Below are 18,137 nucleotides of genomic sequence, written 5' to 3'. Positions count from 1 at the left end.
CAGCCAGCAGTCTGTACTAATCAATGACTGGCTGGCACACAATGAAGCTGTACGCCATGGGTGAGCAAACTCCAGCTATAGTGAAACTACAAATCCCTTGATGCACTCTGCATTCAGGGCCGCTCATCGGTTCCTGTATGCATTGTCTATTCTTGATGGTGTACGCCCCTCTGTGGCTCTGTAAACGAGGCGTTAGAGCAGGGGCCTTAGAACACCGGCCCTCCAGCTGTCGTAAAACTACATATCCCATGATGCATCTGTCTCTGGGAGTCACAGGTGTTTGAGAATGGCCGCGGCCAGCCGTCTGTAGAAATCAATGACAGGCGCTTCAGCTGTACGCATACCTGAGTGGTTACATGTGTACAGAACTGATGAGCAGGCCTGGACTCTGCATTCAGGGCTGCTCATCGGTTCCTGTATGCATTGTCTATTCATGATGGTGTATGCCCCTCCTGTGGGCTGTGTAAATGAGGCCTTAGAGCAAGGGTGGGCAAATTCCGGCCCTCCAGCTATTGTGGAACTACAAGTCCCATGAGGCATTGCAAGATTCTCACAGGCATGACTCCCAGAGACAGATGCATGATGGGATTTGTAGTTTCAGCACAGTTGGCAGAGCTGTCCACCCTGCCTCAGAGTTAGCCCACTGCTGCCTTAGAGAATTGTCACAGGAAAGAGCCTCTTTATTGGAGGATTTTTCCCTCGCTTCTTGTCTCGGGGACATTTCTTACATTTTAGAGAAGTCCCCCATTTCTGTCTTGGTATAGAACAATTAGAGGGGTGACTCTCCCCAGTAGGAGCACAGACAGTAATAAAAAGCAGACTCTACCTACTCTATCCAAGATTTAAATAAATAAATTGCCTTTCCATACACTATAAAATCTGACTGGTTGGTTAGAGCATTGCTTGGGATGGTGACTCTCCTATCACTACCCTTGAAAGTGCTGGTTATCAGTTGTCCCCTTATTATTAGTAACCAATAATCATTTTTATTGACCCATTTTGACATATTGGTACTGAAAACACCGACTTCTGTAGTGCATGTGTTTTTGATTCACAGTAGACCGGCATACAATAGGGGCAGCTTAAAGGAGAACTATGGGGTTAAGGCTTTTCCCCATAGTTCTCCTTAGGCTAACGGGAGAACACAAACTAGCGTCATACCGTCACCCTAGGCGCAGAGCCAGCTGTACCCGCCCCCTCCCCCGTCCGTTCCGCCAGTCAGCGCTGGCGGATCGAAGCGGGGAGGGGGGAATCCAGCAGAGAGCCGTGACAGGATCGAGAGGTGAGCGAACGCCGGTATGTGTTAGCTCACCTCCCGATCTACTGAGCCGACCTGTGACAGTCTCATTGTCACAGGTCGGCTAGAACTATGAGGTGAGTGAAAAGCACCAACCTCATAGTTCTCCTTTTTAAATGTGTGTTGTACATGAGGAAATAAGTACATGGTTGTCAAAACATCTAGAAATTGTCTCGTGACACTGGTCACATGACCGAGATCCCACAGGCGGTCACATGACACACATCCAACTTCTGCCTTGAAACCATCTTGTACTTATATTAACTCTCAGTGTTCTGTCTTTCCCTAGGCCTGCTGGTAGGAACACTGGATGTTGTACTGGACTCGAGCGCACGTGTGGCTCCATACCGGATCTTACACCAGACCCAGGAATCTCAGATCTACTGGACTGTGGCTTGTGGTGCGTGTACAGAAAACACAGATATATGTTGAATATTGGGATAACACATCTGCTGTTATGGATTTGTTTGGAACAGATATTTAAATGACTTGACAAGTGTGACGTCACTACGTTTTCATATATTACCATATATTTTACATCAGAGGTAGCCAAACTTCAGCCTTCCAGCTGTTGTGGAACTACAAGTCCCATGAGGCATTGCATGACTGTGATAGCCACAGGCATGACTTCCAAAGACATGCATGATGGGATTTTTATTTAATTTATATATGTTTCTATTATTAATAATAATAATATTATTTTCTTCTTTCCCTAGGCCTGCTGGTAGGAACACTGGATGTTGTACTGGACTCGAGCGCACGTGTGGCTCCATACCGGATCTTACACCAGACCCAGGAATCTCAGATCTACTGGACTGTGGCTTGTGGTGCGTGTACAGAAAACACAGATATATGTTGAATATTGGGATAACACATCTGCTGTTATGGATTTGTTTGGAACAGATATTTAAATGACTTGACAAGTGTGACGTCACTACGTTTTCATATATTACCATATATTTTACATCAGAGGTAGCCAAACTTCAGCCTTCCAGCTGTTGTGGAACTACAAGTCCCATGAGGCATTGCATGACTGTGATAGCCACAGGCATGACTTCCAAAGACATGCATGATGGGATTTTTATTTAATTTATATATGTTTCTATTATTAATAATAATAATATTATTTTCTATTACCATTAGACGGTCACTGCTTATTTAGACCTATTGATTATTACATAATTACATTCCATCGCCAGCTAGTGGTTTAGGTTGTAGCTCTCATCTTTTGCTGTTTGTTTATGATGGGATTTGTAGTTTCACCACAGCTGGAGTTTGGCTAACCCTGTTTCACATTATATTTTATAGTAAAATATAACTATAGTACCTTTCACAAAAGCCAATCTACCCATACAAGGGGGCATCTTATTGTACATACACATACAAGCTTGGCTCCTTGGTTGTGCCTTGACTGAGGAACATCCACAGTGCTCATTGGTAGCCATGGGTCATGTGATCTATGCTTTTTTTTTTTTTATTATTATAAGCAAGAAAGAGATTTCTCAAACCAGTAATGTGATTTGGCAATACTGACATGTGCCCTAGTTATTACTGTAATGTGCAATCCTTCTTTGCACATGTGCCTCCATTATTTAACAGTAGAAATTGATCTGGGTAGTATAAACAAACTTTTACCTTCTGGATTTAAATGTACTTGTGCCTACATGTGTTTATGTGCATTTACATGCCTTTAGCTCCATAAAATAGGGCTAAATGGTTCCTAGACACATATTTCTTGTTTTTGTAAATGTAGTTAGCTCGATTGAGTGCACCTAGACTGCATCCAAGCAATGCTGAACATCAAGTGTGCATTAAGCCATAGAAAAGCATGCCATGCTTCCAGATGCATTTAGCCCTGGTTCACACCTAGGCGTTTTTGAGCAGTTCGAAAAGCGCTTTTAACTGCCCAACACAAGAAATCCCATGAGTTTCAATGGCCCTGGTTCACACCTGAGCAGAAAAATGCCTACCCTGTTTCCCCAAAAATAAGAGCTACCCCGAAAATAAGACCTAGTACTATTTTTGGGAGTTGCTAAAATATAAGACCAACCCCGAAAATAAGACCTAGTTGTCACCATTCCCAGGGCCGGCGGTGGCATAAGGGGGAACTTGAAGAGCCGTGGGAGAGACTCAGCGGTGCCAATGAAGCCAGCGCTAGAGGAAGCGAGGCGGCACCGGAGGGAGCAGAGCCGCATAAGCCGATGCTTCCTCTATAGCGCCGGCTCCTGTCACAGGCGGAGTGATACCAAATGCACTCCGCCTGTGAGGAATCCATAGTGAAAGTGCGCTTTGCTCATTCTGGCCAGAGATTGGTTACCAAATTGCTCTTGGAAAGGTACAGCACCCCTGATTGCCCTGATCACCATATTTGTGTACATGAATAAGTGTGGAATGTTGTACATTAACAAAAAAAAATAAGACCTACCCCGAAAATAAGACCTAGTGTGTGTGTTTTTGAGCCCCCAAAAATATAAGACAGTGTCTTATTTTCGGGGAAACACGGTAGCAGGAAAACGCCAGATGCCTGAAAAGATACAGGAGCTTCTTTGGGCAGTTAAAAGCGCTTTTCCTCCCCCATAGACTTCATTGGAAATGCCCAAAAACGCGCAACAGAAGCATGTTGCACATTTTTGTGAGTGTTTTTGCCCATTTATACGCGTGTTCTTCCATTGCCCACAATGGTTTATGAGCTAAATCAAAATGCGCGTCTTTATATACGCGCGTTACAACGCGCATACAAATGCTCACAACGCGCAAATGACCGCTTGCTGCTAACGCACATTCAAACGTGCAAAAGCGGTGCCGCCTATGTGTGAACCAGGGCTAAGAAATGAGCTCCAAATCCATCTGGATGTGTGTATTTTGGTGCCTGTGTGCATGAGGAAGACTTGGGCTACAATGTAGGTACATTTAGGGATTCCTGCGTCAGGAACTTGTGATTTCCAGCAGCAGGAATTAAAAATCTGCCGTTTACAAGCGTCAGCTGTCACCCGTTTAAGTTAAGTCACGGCTCTCTGCAGGGACAGGATCGAGAAGTGAGCGAGCGACGGTATGTGTTCGCTCACTTCCCGATCTATTGAGCCGACCTGTGACAGTTTCATTGTCACAGGTCGGCCAGAACTATGAGGCTGAGTGATTTTCACTCGCCTCATAGTTCTCCTTTTAAGCTCTAAGAGTACAGATTTCAAGAAAATGTGTGTTTAGTTACCTGTATCACAAAAGGGTTTATTTATAAAGAGTTGATCTGACATTCACCTAACATTCACTGCATCTGAATCTTTCGGGTGCATGTGTTTTTCAGTGACAGTGATTGGTTCACTACCAGTGAATGTTTGGGAAAGGTCACTGCTTTATAACTTTATAACTATGCCTCAAAGTGTTGGCATTTGTTTAAGAGCACATCAATACTGTTGCTGCTTTTTGAATTGAATCTGGGGGCATGTTTTAATAACTGATCATGTGCATCCAGTGCCATGTGATCCAAGTAAACATGGCCCCATCTGTCTATTTGGGCAAGGCACTCATGGTTTTCAGGGCCTGCAAGTGATGGAGCTTAGCTAATCAAAAATGGTTTGAAAAGATGTGAATTTATTTTGTCTTTGGCTCCAACATCTCCATTATGTATAACATGTTTAGGCATTGCATATACTGTACAGTAAATGTCTGTATATAACATGCCAATCATTACATAGAAGAAGGTGGCCATTTGATGTTATTATGGCAGGCTCTAACATATGTCTTTCTCCAGGGTCATCACGTAAAGAGATCACTGGACACTGGGAATGGCTGGAAAATAATCTACTTCAAACTCTTTCCATCTTTGAAAATGAAGATGACATAACAACCTTTGTCAAGGGGAAAATTCACGTAAGACAACTCGCTGCTCATACTGTGGAATCTTTCTTGTTGGCATATTTGTTTCATGTATATACTGTAATGGCCTCATATGGCTAACTGTGACATTTTTGATGGCCATTGCCAGCAGCATGTCTTCTAATGTCAATAATGTGTCAGTCCACCCAAAATGTATATTTCAGTAAATGCTAGCAAGTTATATTGCCTAATGGTGCCTTCCATGTCACAGGGGCTGTATTGGTTAGATCCCAGCTCTTATGTTACTTGGTCTATACATCTGCTACAGGTATTCTTAAGGCATCCCACTCTCCCTGTTGGATCGTTTACTTATTTTATCTTGTGGATAATGCCCCAGGGGAATGAGGACACCCAAAAGTCTGAGGTGTTTAGAAAAAGATGTAGGTACTATGACAGAAAGATCTCACCCAAGACATTGGAAGTCAATGGGTGACTTGCTATGTATATCTTAAATATCTCCTTTGGGTGGACCAACTCTTTAAATAAGGACTCTTAACCACCATGAAAATGGGCAACCTTCTTTCCTTAACTGAAATAACTTTTTTGGGGGTAAACTAACTGTTTTAAGAAGGACTCTAAGCATTATAAAACGCAAATGGATGACTCCCATCTGTAAGTGAAATATCTTTTTCTGAGTGGACTGACTCTATGCACTATATGTATCCAAAATTAGCCCGTTAACTCCATTTTTTATTTAGAAATCTTCAGTCCTTTCTGTGGATGGGAAAAAAAAAAATTAATTAAATCCATAAGTTCTTTAACCACTTCCCGGCCGGCCGTTGTAAAAAAACGGCCGGCCAGGAGCTCTCTAGATCTGAGCGGGCGTCTTTAGACGTCCGCTCAGCTACGCCCCCTCGGGAAATGCAGATATTTTAAAACAGGCAGCGATGCCCGTTAATATACAAGCGATTGCCGGCGGATCGCTTGTATGAGGTCCCAGGATGTGCGCCCCTCCACGGGGCACAGGCCCCGTCACGCTGGTCCCGGGCTCCGCTGTGCCTGGTGCGAGCCCTGGACCAGCATACTGCCTCTGTCACAGGGGATCAGAGGGAGGTCGGTACACGACCTCCCTCCGGTCCCCTCTCAGCTCTCAGAATGCGAAACTGATGTATGTTACATCACTTCCGTCTTCTTGTGTCACTCTCCAGCTTCAGATGCTGGAGAGAAGCTGATGAAGCTTCTTCAGGGGGGTCCTAGGTGACATTGGGGGTCTTGGAGACCCCTGATGTCTCCATAAAGAGGACCTGTCACATATTTTGCTATCACATAAGGGGGTTTTCTTAGCCCAGTATGTGATAGAATACGGGGCTAAGAAAGTTAAGTGGGGGAAAAAAAATGTAAGTCCCCCCAAAATGTAAAAGTTACAAATAAAAAAGAATTAAAAATGTTTTTTTTAAAGTCCCCCCCATACATGCAAGCATGCAAACAGGCGTCGGGTGCGCATACGTGCGAAAACGACGATTTTGCTCATTGCGCCGCATATGTTACATATCGTCGCGAACGCCAGAATGAGAGCAATAGTTCTAGGGCCATCAATCACTGATAACACTAAACTTTTAAAGCGTCGCCTATGGCCAATTTTGGGTATGGTAGTTTTTTGTTATTTCGCGGTAGCTTGACGTGTTTGGTGTCTATTTACCCGACGTGACCCCGTATTTTATATTTTACCAAAAAATATGGGTAATAATCATTGTTTCCTAATATAATGGGGGGAAAAAACATTTTTTCCCAAACAATTTCAGTAATTTCTCCTGAATATAGTAAAAAATAAAACCCCCAGTGGTGATTAAATACCACCAAAAGAAAGCTCAATCTGTCCCCATAAAAGGATATAAAACTAATTTCAGTACAGCGTTGCATGACGGAATAAACGTCAGTCAAAGTACCGCAGCGCTGAATACTGAAAAATGGCCAGGACAGGAAGGGGGGTCTAAACACCTGGTCTTGAAGTGGTTAATGCCACCTTGTGCAGAAACCGTTATGTTTTCCAGTGTTGAACCAATCCTCTTTGTATCTGTTAGCATGAAATGATCATTTATTGGATGTAAAAGGTTCATGCAGTTAGCAAATTGGGGATCACCAATGAAGTGCAGTTTTTTTTTGTTTTTGTTTTTATAACACTCTGTTTTGCCTGCTTCTGTGCTTTGTTGGATAGTATAATGCTAAAAGAACCAGGCATGATTTGCTTCAATCTGAATATTCAACATTAAATAAGTGTAGCTTACTTCATTAGTTTTACTTACGCCGTCTCACATGATTGGTTCTCTTTACATTTTATACTATTGTAGGTCCCAGAGCTGAATCCTAGACTGAATAGTACACTTTATACTCCTCCTGTATACTGGTAGTTGGATATAAAAGCAGTGTTTGGATTACAAGGCCGCCCACTGTATTTTAGCTTTGTGTGGGTGCTGGCAAGTTGAATCCATTTAGAAGTCTTATATCCCTTGCGACTCCTGTGGCATGAGATCTAAAATAGAATGCAGCTTGAGCCATAACAATGTGTTCTGTTCTAATGTTTTCCCACTGGATTTTCTATAACTTGGATAATAACTAGGGCACTCTAGCAGCTTAAGAGTTAAGCTGTGGAAAAGGCAGGGGGGCTTATTTCTACAGGGTAAGCTTGCCATTGACATTACCAAAAGCCACTAGGTGTTTTAACCCATTTGGGAACACTGACAGCTAAAAGTAATCACTTGATAGTAGTACTTTGATCTGAATTCATTACTGAAAAAATGTTTCAAACAAATATATATTGCCCTGCAAAGTTTTTTTTTTTTAAAGTTTCCCCTAATCACTTAAACATCATGTTTCCAAACAGCTGGCTTCAACTCTCTCGGCTCCACTTCCCTGAACTTCCTGCCCAGTACAAGATCTGAAGAGACAGCACAGCTGTCCAGAGGAGGATAGGGGAGCAGGGATGAGGGGATAGGTTTACCTTGCTGTCCCTGTGTGTTAGTGGAGAGACACACAGATTACTAGCACACACAAGGGTGGCTTCATAGGAACCTGCAAGGGTAAGGAGCCCCCTAAAAAAAGGTATCGGGGCCAGTGCTCAGGGGACCAGCTAATTCTGGAGGAAACTGAAACATTTAAGCATCAAGGAGCAGCATCCATTGTAAGTGATTTTAATCAGTTTGAAATAACTTTTGACTATGATATCTAGGGATGCCCTAATACCGTATTTCTCGGAATCGAGTACCGATATTTTATTTTTTTACGGTACCTGCTGATACCGAATACTGATACCGGAAGTCTCATTAAGGAAGCTGGGGGGCGTGTAATGACTCGCTGCCCGGCTTCCTGATTAATCGAGAAGCTGTCTCCATGTTCCCTCATCACCAGGTGACTAGGAAACATGTAGCTGGCTTTCTGGCCAATTGGAAAGCTGGGCAGTGTTTAATGACTCGCCTCCTGGCTTCCTGATACCGTAAGTTCCGGTATGGTATCGGCAGCATTTAGGGGAGTATGAGAACTCTGGGGATGTTTCTTTCTTAACCCTTGCAGTTGCGCTACTGCCACACTGCAAGGGTTAAGTTCTCATTTTTGTATAGGTTCAAAAATAACAGTTATTCTCGCCCGATCTGTTACAGCAATGATCTGCCCCTCAACATCCCTATGTTTTATACACATTGTATAGAACGTGATGACTTGGGGACCTTTGACAGACTGCTGCAACAAGGGGTAGCGTGGTGGAAGGGACTGGTCTTAAAGCAAGCCAACTCCGAAGATCAGGTGAGTATAACTTTGTTATTTTTGAGCCGAGACAAAAATGAGCATTTGAACCTTACACTGTGGGGGTAGCTTCAGTGCAAGGGTTAATAATAATTTTCCCTGGAGTTCTGCTTTAAAATATAAAGGTTACCTTTTTTAAAACCACTGTTTACTGGGTATGCTAAAACCATTCAGAGCCAGAGAAATCCTTATTATTCCTAACTGCATATATGTAATGAATTTACAAAGTCCTTTTTATGTTGTAATTTTATGAGCATAACAACAGGAAGCAAGGGACAGGATTGCATAATAAAAAATGGTTTTGTTGTGTCATATGAGTTGGAAAGAATGTAAACATCACAGAGCAGAGTTGCAGTTGGGAGCAGTTCTAGCTTTATCACAAGATCTTTACACAGATGATAAATGTATCTGCTGCGAATGAGGAACTCGCACAAAACACACAACTTGTAAATACATCCAAACAGTAGCGGTTCAGGAAGAGCATGTCGTTGTATCGGCTACAACAGCAAGTCTTGGTTGCAGCGTATGTCCAGGCCAAAGGTGTTATTTTTACTTTTGCATAGTTTCGGGAAGGATGAGAACCTCTGTTGGGTTATTGCTATCCAGCCAGGGAGATTCTCCCTCACTTACTCCTCACTTACTGCCGCTGTGACTGGTTCACTAGACAGGAAGTGAGGACATTTCCCCAACAGAGGCTCTGACGGCAGAAATATTGTGTCAGGAATTCTAACCCTTGCTCACTCTAGCCAAAACTAAAAAAAAAGTGCAAAGGTCTTCTGAGTGTTTTAACCCCTTCATGACTGAGCTTGTTTTTGGTTTCTGTTCGTAAATGACTGACACACTTTTGACATTTTTGCTGTGTGATTCTTCCACGTCAGTAATATACTTTCTTACAAAGTGCACCCACACATATTATATATTGTTTTTTAGAGGACAGATAGGGCTATATATTTATATCACATATGTGTGTCTAACGCCTCACTTAGGACAAATACAAATTAAAAAAAAAGGAAAAAACGTAAAAAAAAACTTTTTTTCCCAGTTTTGATTTGTAGTATTTTTTTTTTAACAAAACCAGCACAGCTAAAAAAAAATGCAATACATACATTCATTTATTTGTCCCTTATTTTTTATTTTTTTACACTTTTCACTATTTTTTTTAATTTATTTACACTTTTCACTTTTTTTATACTGACAAATTTTATTTATTTAATTATATCAGGCAGTCATTGTGAATTAATCTCACTATTACTGCTTGATAAATTAATACATTTTTTTTTATTATCAGGCTGCTTCAAACTTCAGAACAGCCGATAATAAGTTAGTGACACTGATCCTGCAGCAGTTCAGGATTCAGCTGTCAGTGAATGTTTCAGAAAACTTAAACATTCTACTTTCAAGAATAGATACATTATGTGTCTAATACATAACATTTTGTATCTATTCTTGAAAGTCAAAAGATAAAAAAAAAAAAAGCCAGTATAGCTTGAGAGAGATATCTCTCGATCTATACGAGCTGTCAGAATGCCGGCAAAAGCCGACATGTGTGTCCGCTTTGCTGTGACTCTCAGACACCCGATATTAAGGTATCGGGTGTCTGAAAAAGGTTAACCCTTTCAGTAATGGATCTCTAGATAGTTAGACATCCATTACTGAAAGGTAACCGCTGATTCTCAGCGGTTAGCAGCCTTCTAGTGCAGCAAATAACTCGTCACGTACAGTGTACGTGACGAGTCATTTGGTCCCTTTGTGGCTGGACGTACAGTGTACATCTCCCGTCACGAAGGGGTTAAAGTAATTCTAATAATCCTGTGGAAAACAAAAAGTAAAATATTAGCTTTAGAGCTAATATTTGTAAGGCATTCTGTGATTTGGAGGCGGTGCGGATGTACGGTATAATGTCCCATCGCCCAATGACTGAGCGCCTTGCATTCATTTAACGTGTGAAAGTCTTTTTTTTTTTTAATGGTAGGTAGGGTAAAGCACACAACACACTATACTGAAGTACTTCAAAGAGAACTATGGGGTTAAGGCTTTTCCCCATAGTTCTCCTTAGGGTAACGGGAGGACACAAACTAGCGTCCTACCGTCACCCTAAGCTCCGTATACCGTGAGCTACAACAATTATGTCTGGATCCGCCCAGCAGCGTGAGTGACAGCTGGCTCTGCCTATCTAGAAGCAGAGCCAGCTGTACCTGCCCCCTGTCCGTTCCGCCAGTCAGCGCAGGAGGAGCGGGGAGGCGGGAATCCAGCTGCCCTCTGCCGTGACAGGATCGAGAAGTGAGCGAACGCCGCTATGTGTTCGCTCACTTCCCGGTCTACTGAGCCGTCCTGTGACAGTCTCATTGTCACAGGTCAGCTAGAACTATGAGGTGAGTGAAAAGCACTCGCCTCATAGTTCTCCTTTAAAAGAGAACTATGGCCAAACCTTTTTTGTCCGTAATTCTTTTTAGGGTCACAGGAGGTCCCAGTCCTCCTGTGACCCAAAGCTCAGCATATACCGTGTTTCCCAGAAAATAAGACACTGTCTTATATTTGTTTTGGGCTCAAAAAAACACACTAGGTCTTATTTTCGGGGTAGGTCTTATTTATTTTTATTTTTTTAATGTACAACAATCCACACTTATTCATGTAGAAAAGTCTACATGTATTCATGTACACAAATATGGTGATCAGGGGTGCAATTTGCTAACCAATCACTGGCCAGAATGAGAGAAGCGCACTTTTACTATCCATTCCTCAAAGGCGGAGTGCATTTGGTATCACCCCACCTGTGACAGGAGCCATCGCTATAGAGGAGGTATCGGCTTATGTGGCTCTGTTCCCTCCGGTGCCGCCTCGCTTCCTCTAGCGCTGGCTTTGTTGACATCGCTGATTCTCTCCTGCCTCTCTAGCGGCTCTTCAAGTTTTCCCTTATGCCACCACTGGCCCTGGGAATGGTCACAACTAGGTCTTATTTTCGGGGTAGGTCTTATTTTCAGGGAAACAGGGTAGTGGGCTATTGCCCGCTATATGCTGACAGCGCAGAGCCGTGCTGCAGCCGGGAAAAGATCCCGACAATATTGTCAGGATCCACCCCGCTGCCTGATTGACAGCTGGCTCTGCCTCCTAGATCAGGGGTAGCCAAAATTCCAGCCCTCCAGCTGGGGTGGAAATACAAATTCCATGAGGCAGTGCAAGATTCTCACAGCCACAGACATGACTCCCGGAGAGAGATGCATCATGGGATTTGTAGTTTCACCACAGCTGGGGGGCTGGAGTTTGGCTACCCCTGTTCTAGAGAATGTGTGTGCCTGCCCCCACCCCTACCCATCCCTTCAGTCAGTACTGGGGGAAGGAAGGGGGGAATCCCTGACAGTCACCTCTCTCTGCAGGGAGAAGATCGGGAACTAAATGATCAGCGGTTTGTGATTGCTCAGTTCTCGATCAATAGAGCCGACGTGTGACAGCTTCTGTGTTACATGTTGGCTCTAATTATGAGGTATGAGTGTATTTCACGCATCCCATAGTTCTCTTTTAATACCTCAGCGCTGGACGTTTGGTGCGGAGAGGACAGTGTGGGCTGAATGGAACTAAGGGTATACGTGCTTATATAACAGATTCTTCCATCAATGCTTACGAACGTTGATCGAGGAATCTCCCACTGTCTTCACTGTATTCTGACGGTGGCTGCCGGCCACTGCCAGGATACCAGAGTAGTTGATTGGCTGCTAGTTCCGTTCACCCGAGGATGCCGGGCGGTAGGGTGCCGACGGTGGGACCCTTCATTAGAAACCGGTCTAAATCCATTCCATGTATACCTGGGTTAATTAAAGAATGCTGCAGCAGCCAGAGATGGGGCACAGTTCATCATTGGTCCTTTTTTTTTTTTACTGTGCAAATATTAAAAATCACTTTGGTTCACAAAATCGGCTTTAAGTAAAACATTAAAGTTGGGGGGGAAAAGCAGAAAAATGCAAAAGACAACACAATCAGCAAAAAAAAGTGGTGAAATGATCAATGACCCTTAGAAAATAAGCTCCAGGTCCAGAGAACCCAAGCCCTTTCTTTGAATGTACCTTGTTACAGAGGAGTGAGGTTCTGTTTATCAGTAGGACAAAGTCCACAAAATGTACTGTAGAATGACATGGTATTGAGATGGGCCTGAAAGAACTGGAAAGGGGAGCTATCACGAAATGCTTAAATATTGCGATTTCTGACTGTAATAAATGTGCCCTCTGAACAGGGGGACAGCAGAGAATGTGTATAACACCTCAATGTGAAACCGTAGAAGGAGAACTCCAATATTGTGGTACAAACTGCTCTTGTATGATTCCGTTTTGAAGGGTGGAAGGTGGAAAGCCACATTTCTCTCAGTTGTAGTCCCTGGGGACCTGTGGTTTACCAGTGAATGGAATTTCTCATAGATAACCATCATGAAATGGTGTGTCAGTGGAAGGCTCCGTGTCTATTACATTGTGTATATACTTTGCCTGTATTCTGCTTAAATAGTATACAAAAAGATACATAATACCCAATGTCTGCCCTTTAGGAACAAATACATATTACAGAACAAAAATGTATTTCTTATGTTGTGAGCCGACTCCCTGGTAGTGGCAGTTAACTAAAAGTGTTTTTTCTTAACAAACTAGTAAAGTTGTAGCTTATTGGACTCATTTTGGCAAAGTGACAGGTTCTCCTAAAGAGAACCTGTACTTTCACCTATACTTTCCTTCTGTGTCCTCAGTCATTGCTCCGTGCCTCCATTGGAGAAGAGAGCCCTACCCTGTGTAAGCACCATGTCAGGGCTTGCACAGGGGTTTCTTCTTGTCAAGGGACAGATTTAGGCCTATTATTTGGCTGCTGAGACCAGAAAACTGCATCCTGGAAGGAGATCACCCATGTTTAGGGCTGCAACTAATGAGTATTTTCATAACCGATTAGTTGGCCGATTTATTTATTTATTCAAGTAATCGGTTAATCGAAAAAAATGAAATTAAGTCAATTTTTTATTTAAAACACACAGTGTTGCAAACCTAACGTTTACTGCAGAATAAAACTGCACGCACTGCACTGGAACGCACGGCATTGTGGTATTGTGCATTCCAGTGCGGGCGATCGCGCTGTAGGTGGGAGGTGCGTTTGGGGTGCTATTGAAATGAATAGCATTGCAACGCACTTCCTGCAGCAGAATTTGTCAGGCCCAAACCTAAAATTACTTTTTTCCCACCTTTTTTATAAATTTTTTTTTTTTTTTACAATTCTATTGTAAGCAGATGACACTTGAATACCTTCAGCCAGATAATGACAGCTGCCACTGGCAAGATTCTGCAGACGGCAGCTGAATGTAAATACAGCAGATCGTGGGCTGGTGCAATAGCCAGCCTGCTATTGGCCATTTCCAATGGCAATAGCCAAAAACAGGCTGGCTATTGCACCCGCCCACTGCTTGCTGTGCCCTCCTCCCAGCGTGGAGGAGAGAGCTAGGAGATCCAACCAACGAATCCATAATGGGAATAGTTAACAACTGTTCTCATTATCGATTTTATTATCCATTAATCGATTAGTTGGTTGCAGCCCTATGCATGTTGCTTCATACACTGAGGCACTGGTTATTTAATGAGGGCTCCAACAGAGCAACACAGAGACTGACTCTTTTTAAGGGAAGCATAGTCTATTTTTAGTTTGTAACATTTACAGTAAAATAATTGTCGATGTAACATTTTTGCATGCTTGCTTTTTTGCCGTTTTGTTACTGTATTAAAGGTAGTTGTTGGCCACTAAGGCTGGGTTCACACCTAGGCGTATCAAATATGCGTGTTTCATGTCGCGCATTTTTACCGCGTTTTGCTGTAAAAAAAAAAAACGCGCGACAAACGTGCGTTTCCGAGGGCTACCTAGCTGTATCCCAATGGATACGCGCGACAAAAACGCCCCAAAGAAGCTCCTGTACTTCTTTGGGCGTAGGACGTTTTTGTAGCGCGTTCAGACGGGCTGAAATACGCCCAGGTGTGAACCATACCCATGGGAAACAATGGGATTTCGGTGTTTGAGCGCTTTGCAGAGCGTTCACACGCGCTACAAAACGCCCAGGTGTGAACCAGGCCTGAAGGGAACTCTCATTGGCTTAAAATCTATCTCTAGGGAAACAAAAAATCTCCCCTTGCAGTGGGGCTACTCCTACATAGATTCTCTCCTTGTTTATGTCTAGGGGTATTGTGTAAAGCAGTTTTACTGATCCCTGCTTCCCTAACAGTTGGCACTCGCCTTTCCACCATCTGCTCCGGCTTCTGGACTGTTTCTCGGCATCCTCACATACTGTATAATGCAAGGCTATGGTCCCTGCATTAGACGTGATGAAGTCAGCAAGCCTCTGCCTGCTGAAGCACAGGGGGTCAAGCAACTGGGGGTGCCGGTCTTGGAGCCAGCTGGATCGGGGATCAGTCAGTAAAACTGCTTTACACCGGTCCAATCGACCTAAACGATCAATGAACCATTGCAGTGTATGGATAGCCCTTGGAGAAAGGCTTTAAAGGAGAACTATGGGGTTAAGGCTTTTCCCCATAGTTCTCCTTAGGGTAACGGGAGGACACAAACTAGCGTCCTCCCGTCACCCTAGGCTCAGTATACCGCGAGCTGTAGCTTGTGGTATACTGAGACGCCTCAGCTTAAGCGGATCCCGACAATTGTGCCGGGATCCGCCCAGCTGCGTGACTGACAGCTGGCTCTGCCTATCTAGAGGCATAGCCAGCTGTACCCGTCCGTTCCGCCAGTCAGCGCTGGCGCATCGGAGCGGGGAGGGGGGAATCCAGCCCCTCCCCTGTCGCGGCAGAGAGCCGTGACAGGATCGAGAGGTGAGCGAACGCCGGTATGTGTTCGCTCACCTCCCGATCTACTGAGCCGACCTGTGACAGTCTCATTGTCACAGGTCGGCTAGAACTATGAGGTGAGTGAAAAGCACTCAACTCATAGTTCTCCTTTAATAACTGTTGAGATAAAATATCAGCATCAAAAGGAGTGCATTGTTTTCAATGAGTCAGCTGACTCTTTGACTTTGGGGGCTGGGGGAATGCGCTGCAAAGTACGGCCATATATAATAAGCAAATATGTCTTCCTCAAATTCATATATTATTACAAATCCATCAAGAAATAAGATTTTTAAATCATGAACACTAGGATAAGATAATATAAAAGATACACTTATATATAATGCATATCTTTTACATGTTTATCTAAAATATTGAGGACACTCTTCTTTTTAAAACTCAGGTTTTAGGCAACAAGACTGCATACACCTAGTTGCCAGGTATGGACATATTTATATGTACAGATGAAGATCAATGTGCAGCCATCTCTAGCCTTTATATGTCATGGTGCCTGGAGAATACCTGTGGTCTGCTTTCTTACATATATTGTCTGGTGATATATGACTCTGCAAATAAGATTGTCCATAGGGAATTTGGTTACAGGACTAGGTGTCAGATGGTTGATTATAAAATGGGTAAAATGGACCCGAACTCGTATATATTATAGGGAACATCTAGAAATGTAAATTTTGCCTAAGCATTACTCTGAAAAATGTACCCTTTGTCTATTATTCTTCCTAAGAAATAACAGTGCTGTTTGTGGCTGTGTTGCACTGCCTGTTCTGTAGCCTCAAAGTAGTATATATGCAGTATGAGATTATCTAAGGCAGGGGTGTCAAACTCAATTTAATCGTGGGCCGCATCAACATTATGGTTGCCCTCAAAGTGCCTGTTGTATCAGTAAGACTATATAAATGTATCTAATCTTTATCATCATTGCCTCTGCATTCCATTATCACTGGTTTTAGTAATAACTTAATACCTAGATCTGAAAGTAGAATTCTAGTAAATGGCCTGGAGGGCCGGATTCGGCCCCTGGGCCTTGAGTTTGACACATGTGCTCTAAGGCGTTGCTGCCTCTGACTGCATAAATAAGCTAATCTAAATTCTCACTAAATACTAACTGTTCTCCTTGTTGGAGAGGATGCTGTACCTGAGGATCTACAGTACAAGGATTTCCCGGCCTCTGTCATATTCATTCTATGGATCTGTGCTTCCTTTACCTCTTCTGGTGCCTAGAGTTGGACTATAACACTATTGTATTTGGTGGCACCCTGCTAGCAGAAGCTTTTCAGAACTGTATTGTTCTTTATAATGAGATCTGACCGTTTTTATTGCCATTCAGAACAATGCACCTTTAGTAGTAGTTGTAGTAGTAGTGTTAGTAATATGCATATGTAAATGGTTCAGTTCTTGTTTTATAGGGCATCATAGCTGAAGAGAATAAGAGCCTGCTTCCCACGGATGAAGAAGACCCAGGCAAGTTTAAGGAAGCAGAGCTTAAAATGCGGAAGCAGTTTGGTATGCCGGAGGTGGAGAAGCTGGTGAACTATTACTCATGCAGTTACTGGAAGGGACGTGTCCCCAGGCAAGGCTGGCTCTACCTAACTGTCAATCATCTCTGCTTCTACTCCTTTTTACTGGGGAAAGAAGGTGAGAAAAGGATGCTCCTTTTAATGTCCTTCAGTTAGATATAGATACGTTTTAAGATAATTCTATGCTATTATTAACTTGCCTGATCCTGGACCTTTGGTGACATGTTTCACATGTCCGAGTGTATATATATAATGTTTCCTTGCCATCATTCGTGCCACCACCATGTCAGGTCTCATAGTATGTATACCTTTTTTTGGCAACCTTTAATGCTACTCCTTAGATCGCATGTATACTCTGCAAACAAACGTGGCAATAGTGTCTCGCTGGGGCATTCTGCCAGTATGAGATGCTATTGTGGTGGATTTGTGTGCCTTACACATGTTGTTACTTGCAGACCTGGTGGTATGTGTGAGGAGGATATCATGTGAGCCAACAGGAGTGAGTACTCTTTAAAACCTGTACTAAATAGTCATTACATGTTTGTTCGCATCGACTATTTATAGCCGGCACTGATCTAACCTTGAGGAGCAAAACTGCATGTCAAACAACACATTTATTGGTCCAAAAGACCAATGTTGTTTTAAGAGACAGTGTTGTGGTAAATTTTACATATGCGGTAAAATTATGTAATACAAAAACATTTTGTTAATTAATTATTAATCTCGCAGATGACAAATAAAATAGAATGTACTTATTTCAACATATGGATGATTTCTATGGGGATTATAATAAATGATATATTTATGTATGTATTTTGCATACTCTGGGGGGGGGGGGGGGGGGGGCCGTTT

General features: G+C 43.0%; 1 protein-coding gene across 1 annotated transcript in view; it reads left to right on the top strand.

The window, feature by feature from the left end:
- Positions 1 to 18,137, top strand: part of TBC1D9B (TBC1 domain family member 9B) — a 64,023-nt gene that overhangs the window by 7,864 nt on the left and 38,022 nt on the right. The window contains exons 2-4 of the mRNA XM_018554438.1: positions 1,587 to 1,697; positions 5,046 to 5,164; positions 17,175 to 17,403. Coding sequence (XP_018409940.1) covers positions 1,587 to 1,697; positions 5,046 to 5,164; positions 17,175 to 17,403 — 459 coding nt within the window. The remainder of the gene's footprint in view (positions 1 to 1,586; positions 1,698 to 5,045; positions 5,165 to 17,174; positions 17,404 to 18,137) is intronic.

Source organism: Nanorana parkeri, unplaced genomic scaffold (assembly GCF_000935625.1).
Source record: "Nanorana parkeri isolate BGI_ZX_2015 unplaced genomic scaffold, ASM93562v1 scaffold158, whole genome shotgun sequence".
NCBI lineage: Eukaryota > Metazoa > Chordata > Amphibia > Anura > Dicroglossidae > Nanorana > Nanorana parkeri.
This window is presented reverse-complemented; position numbering and strand designations above follow the sequence as displayed.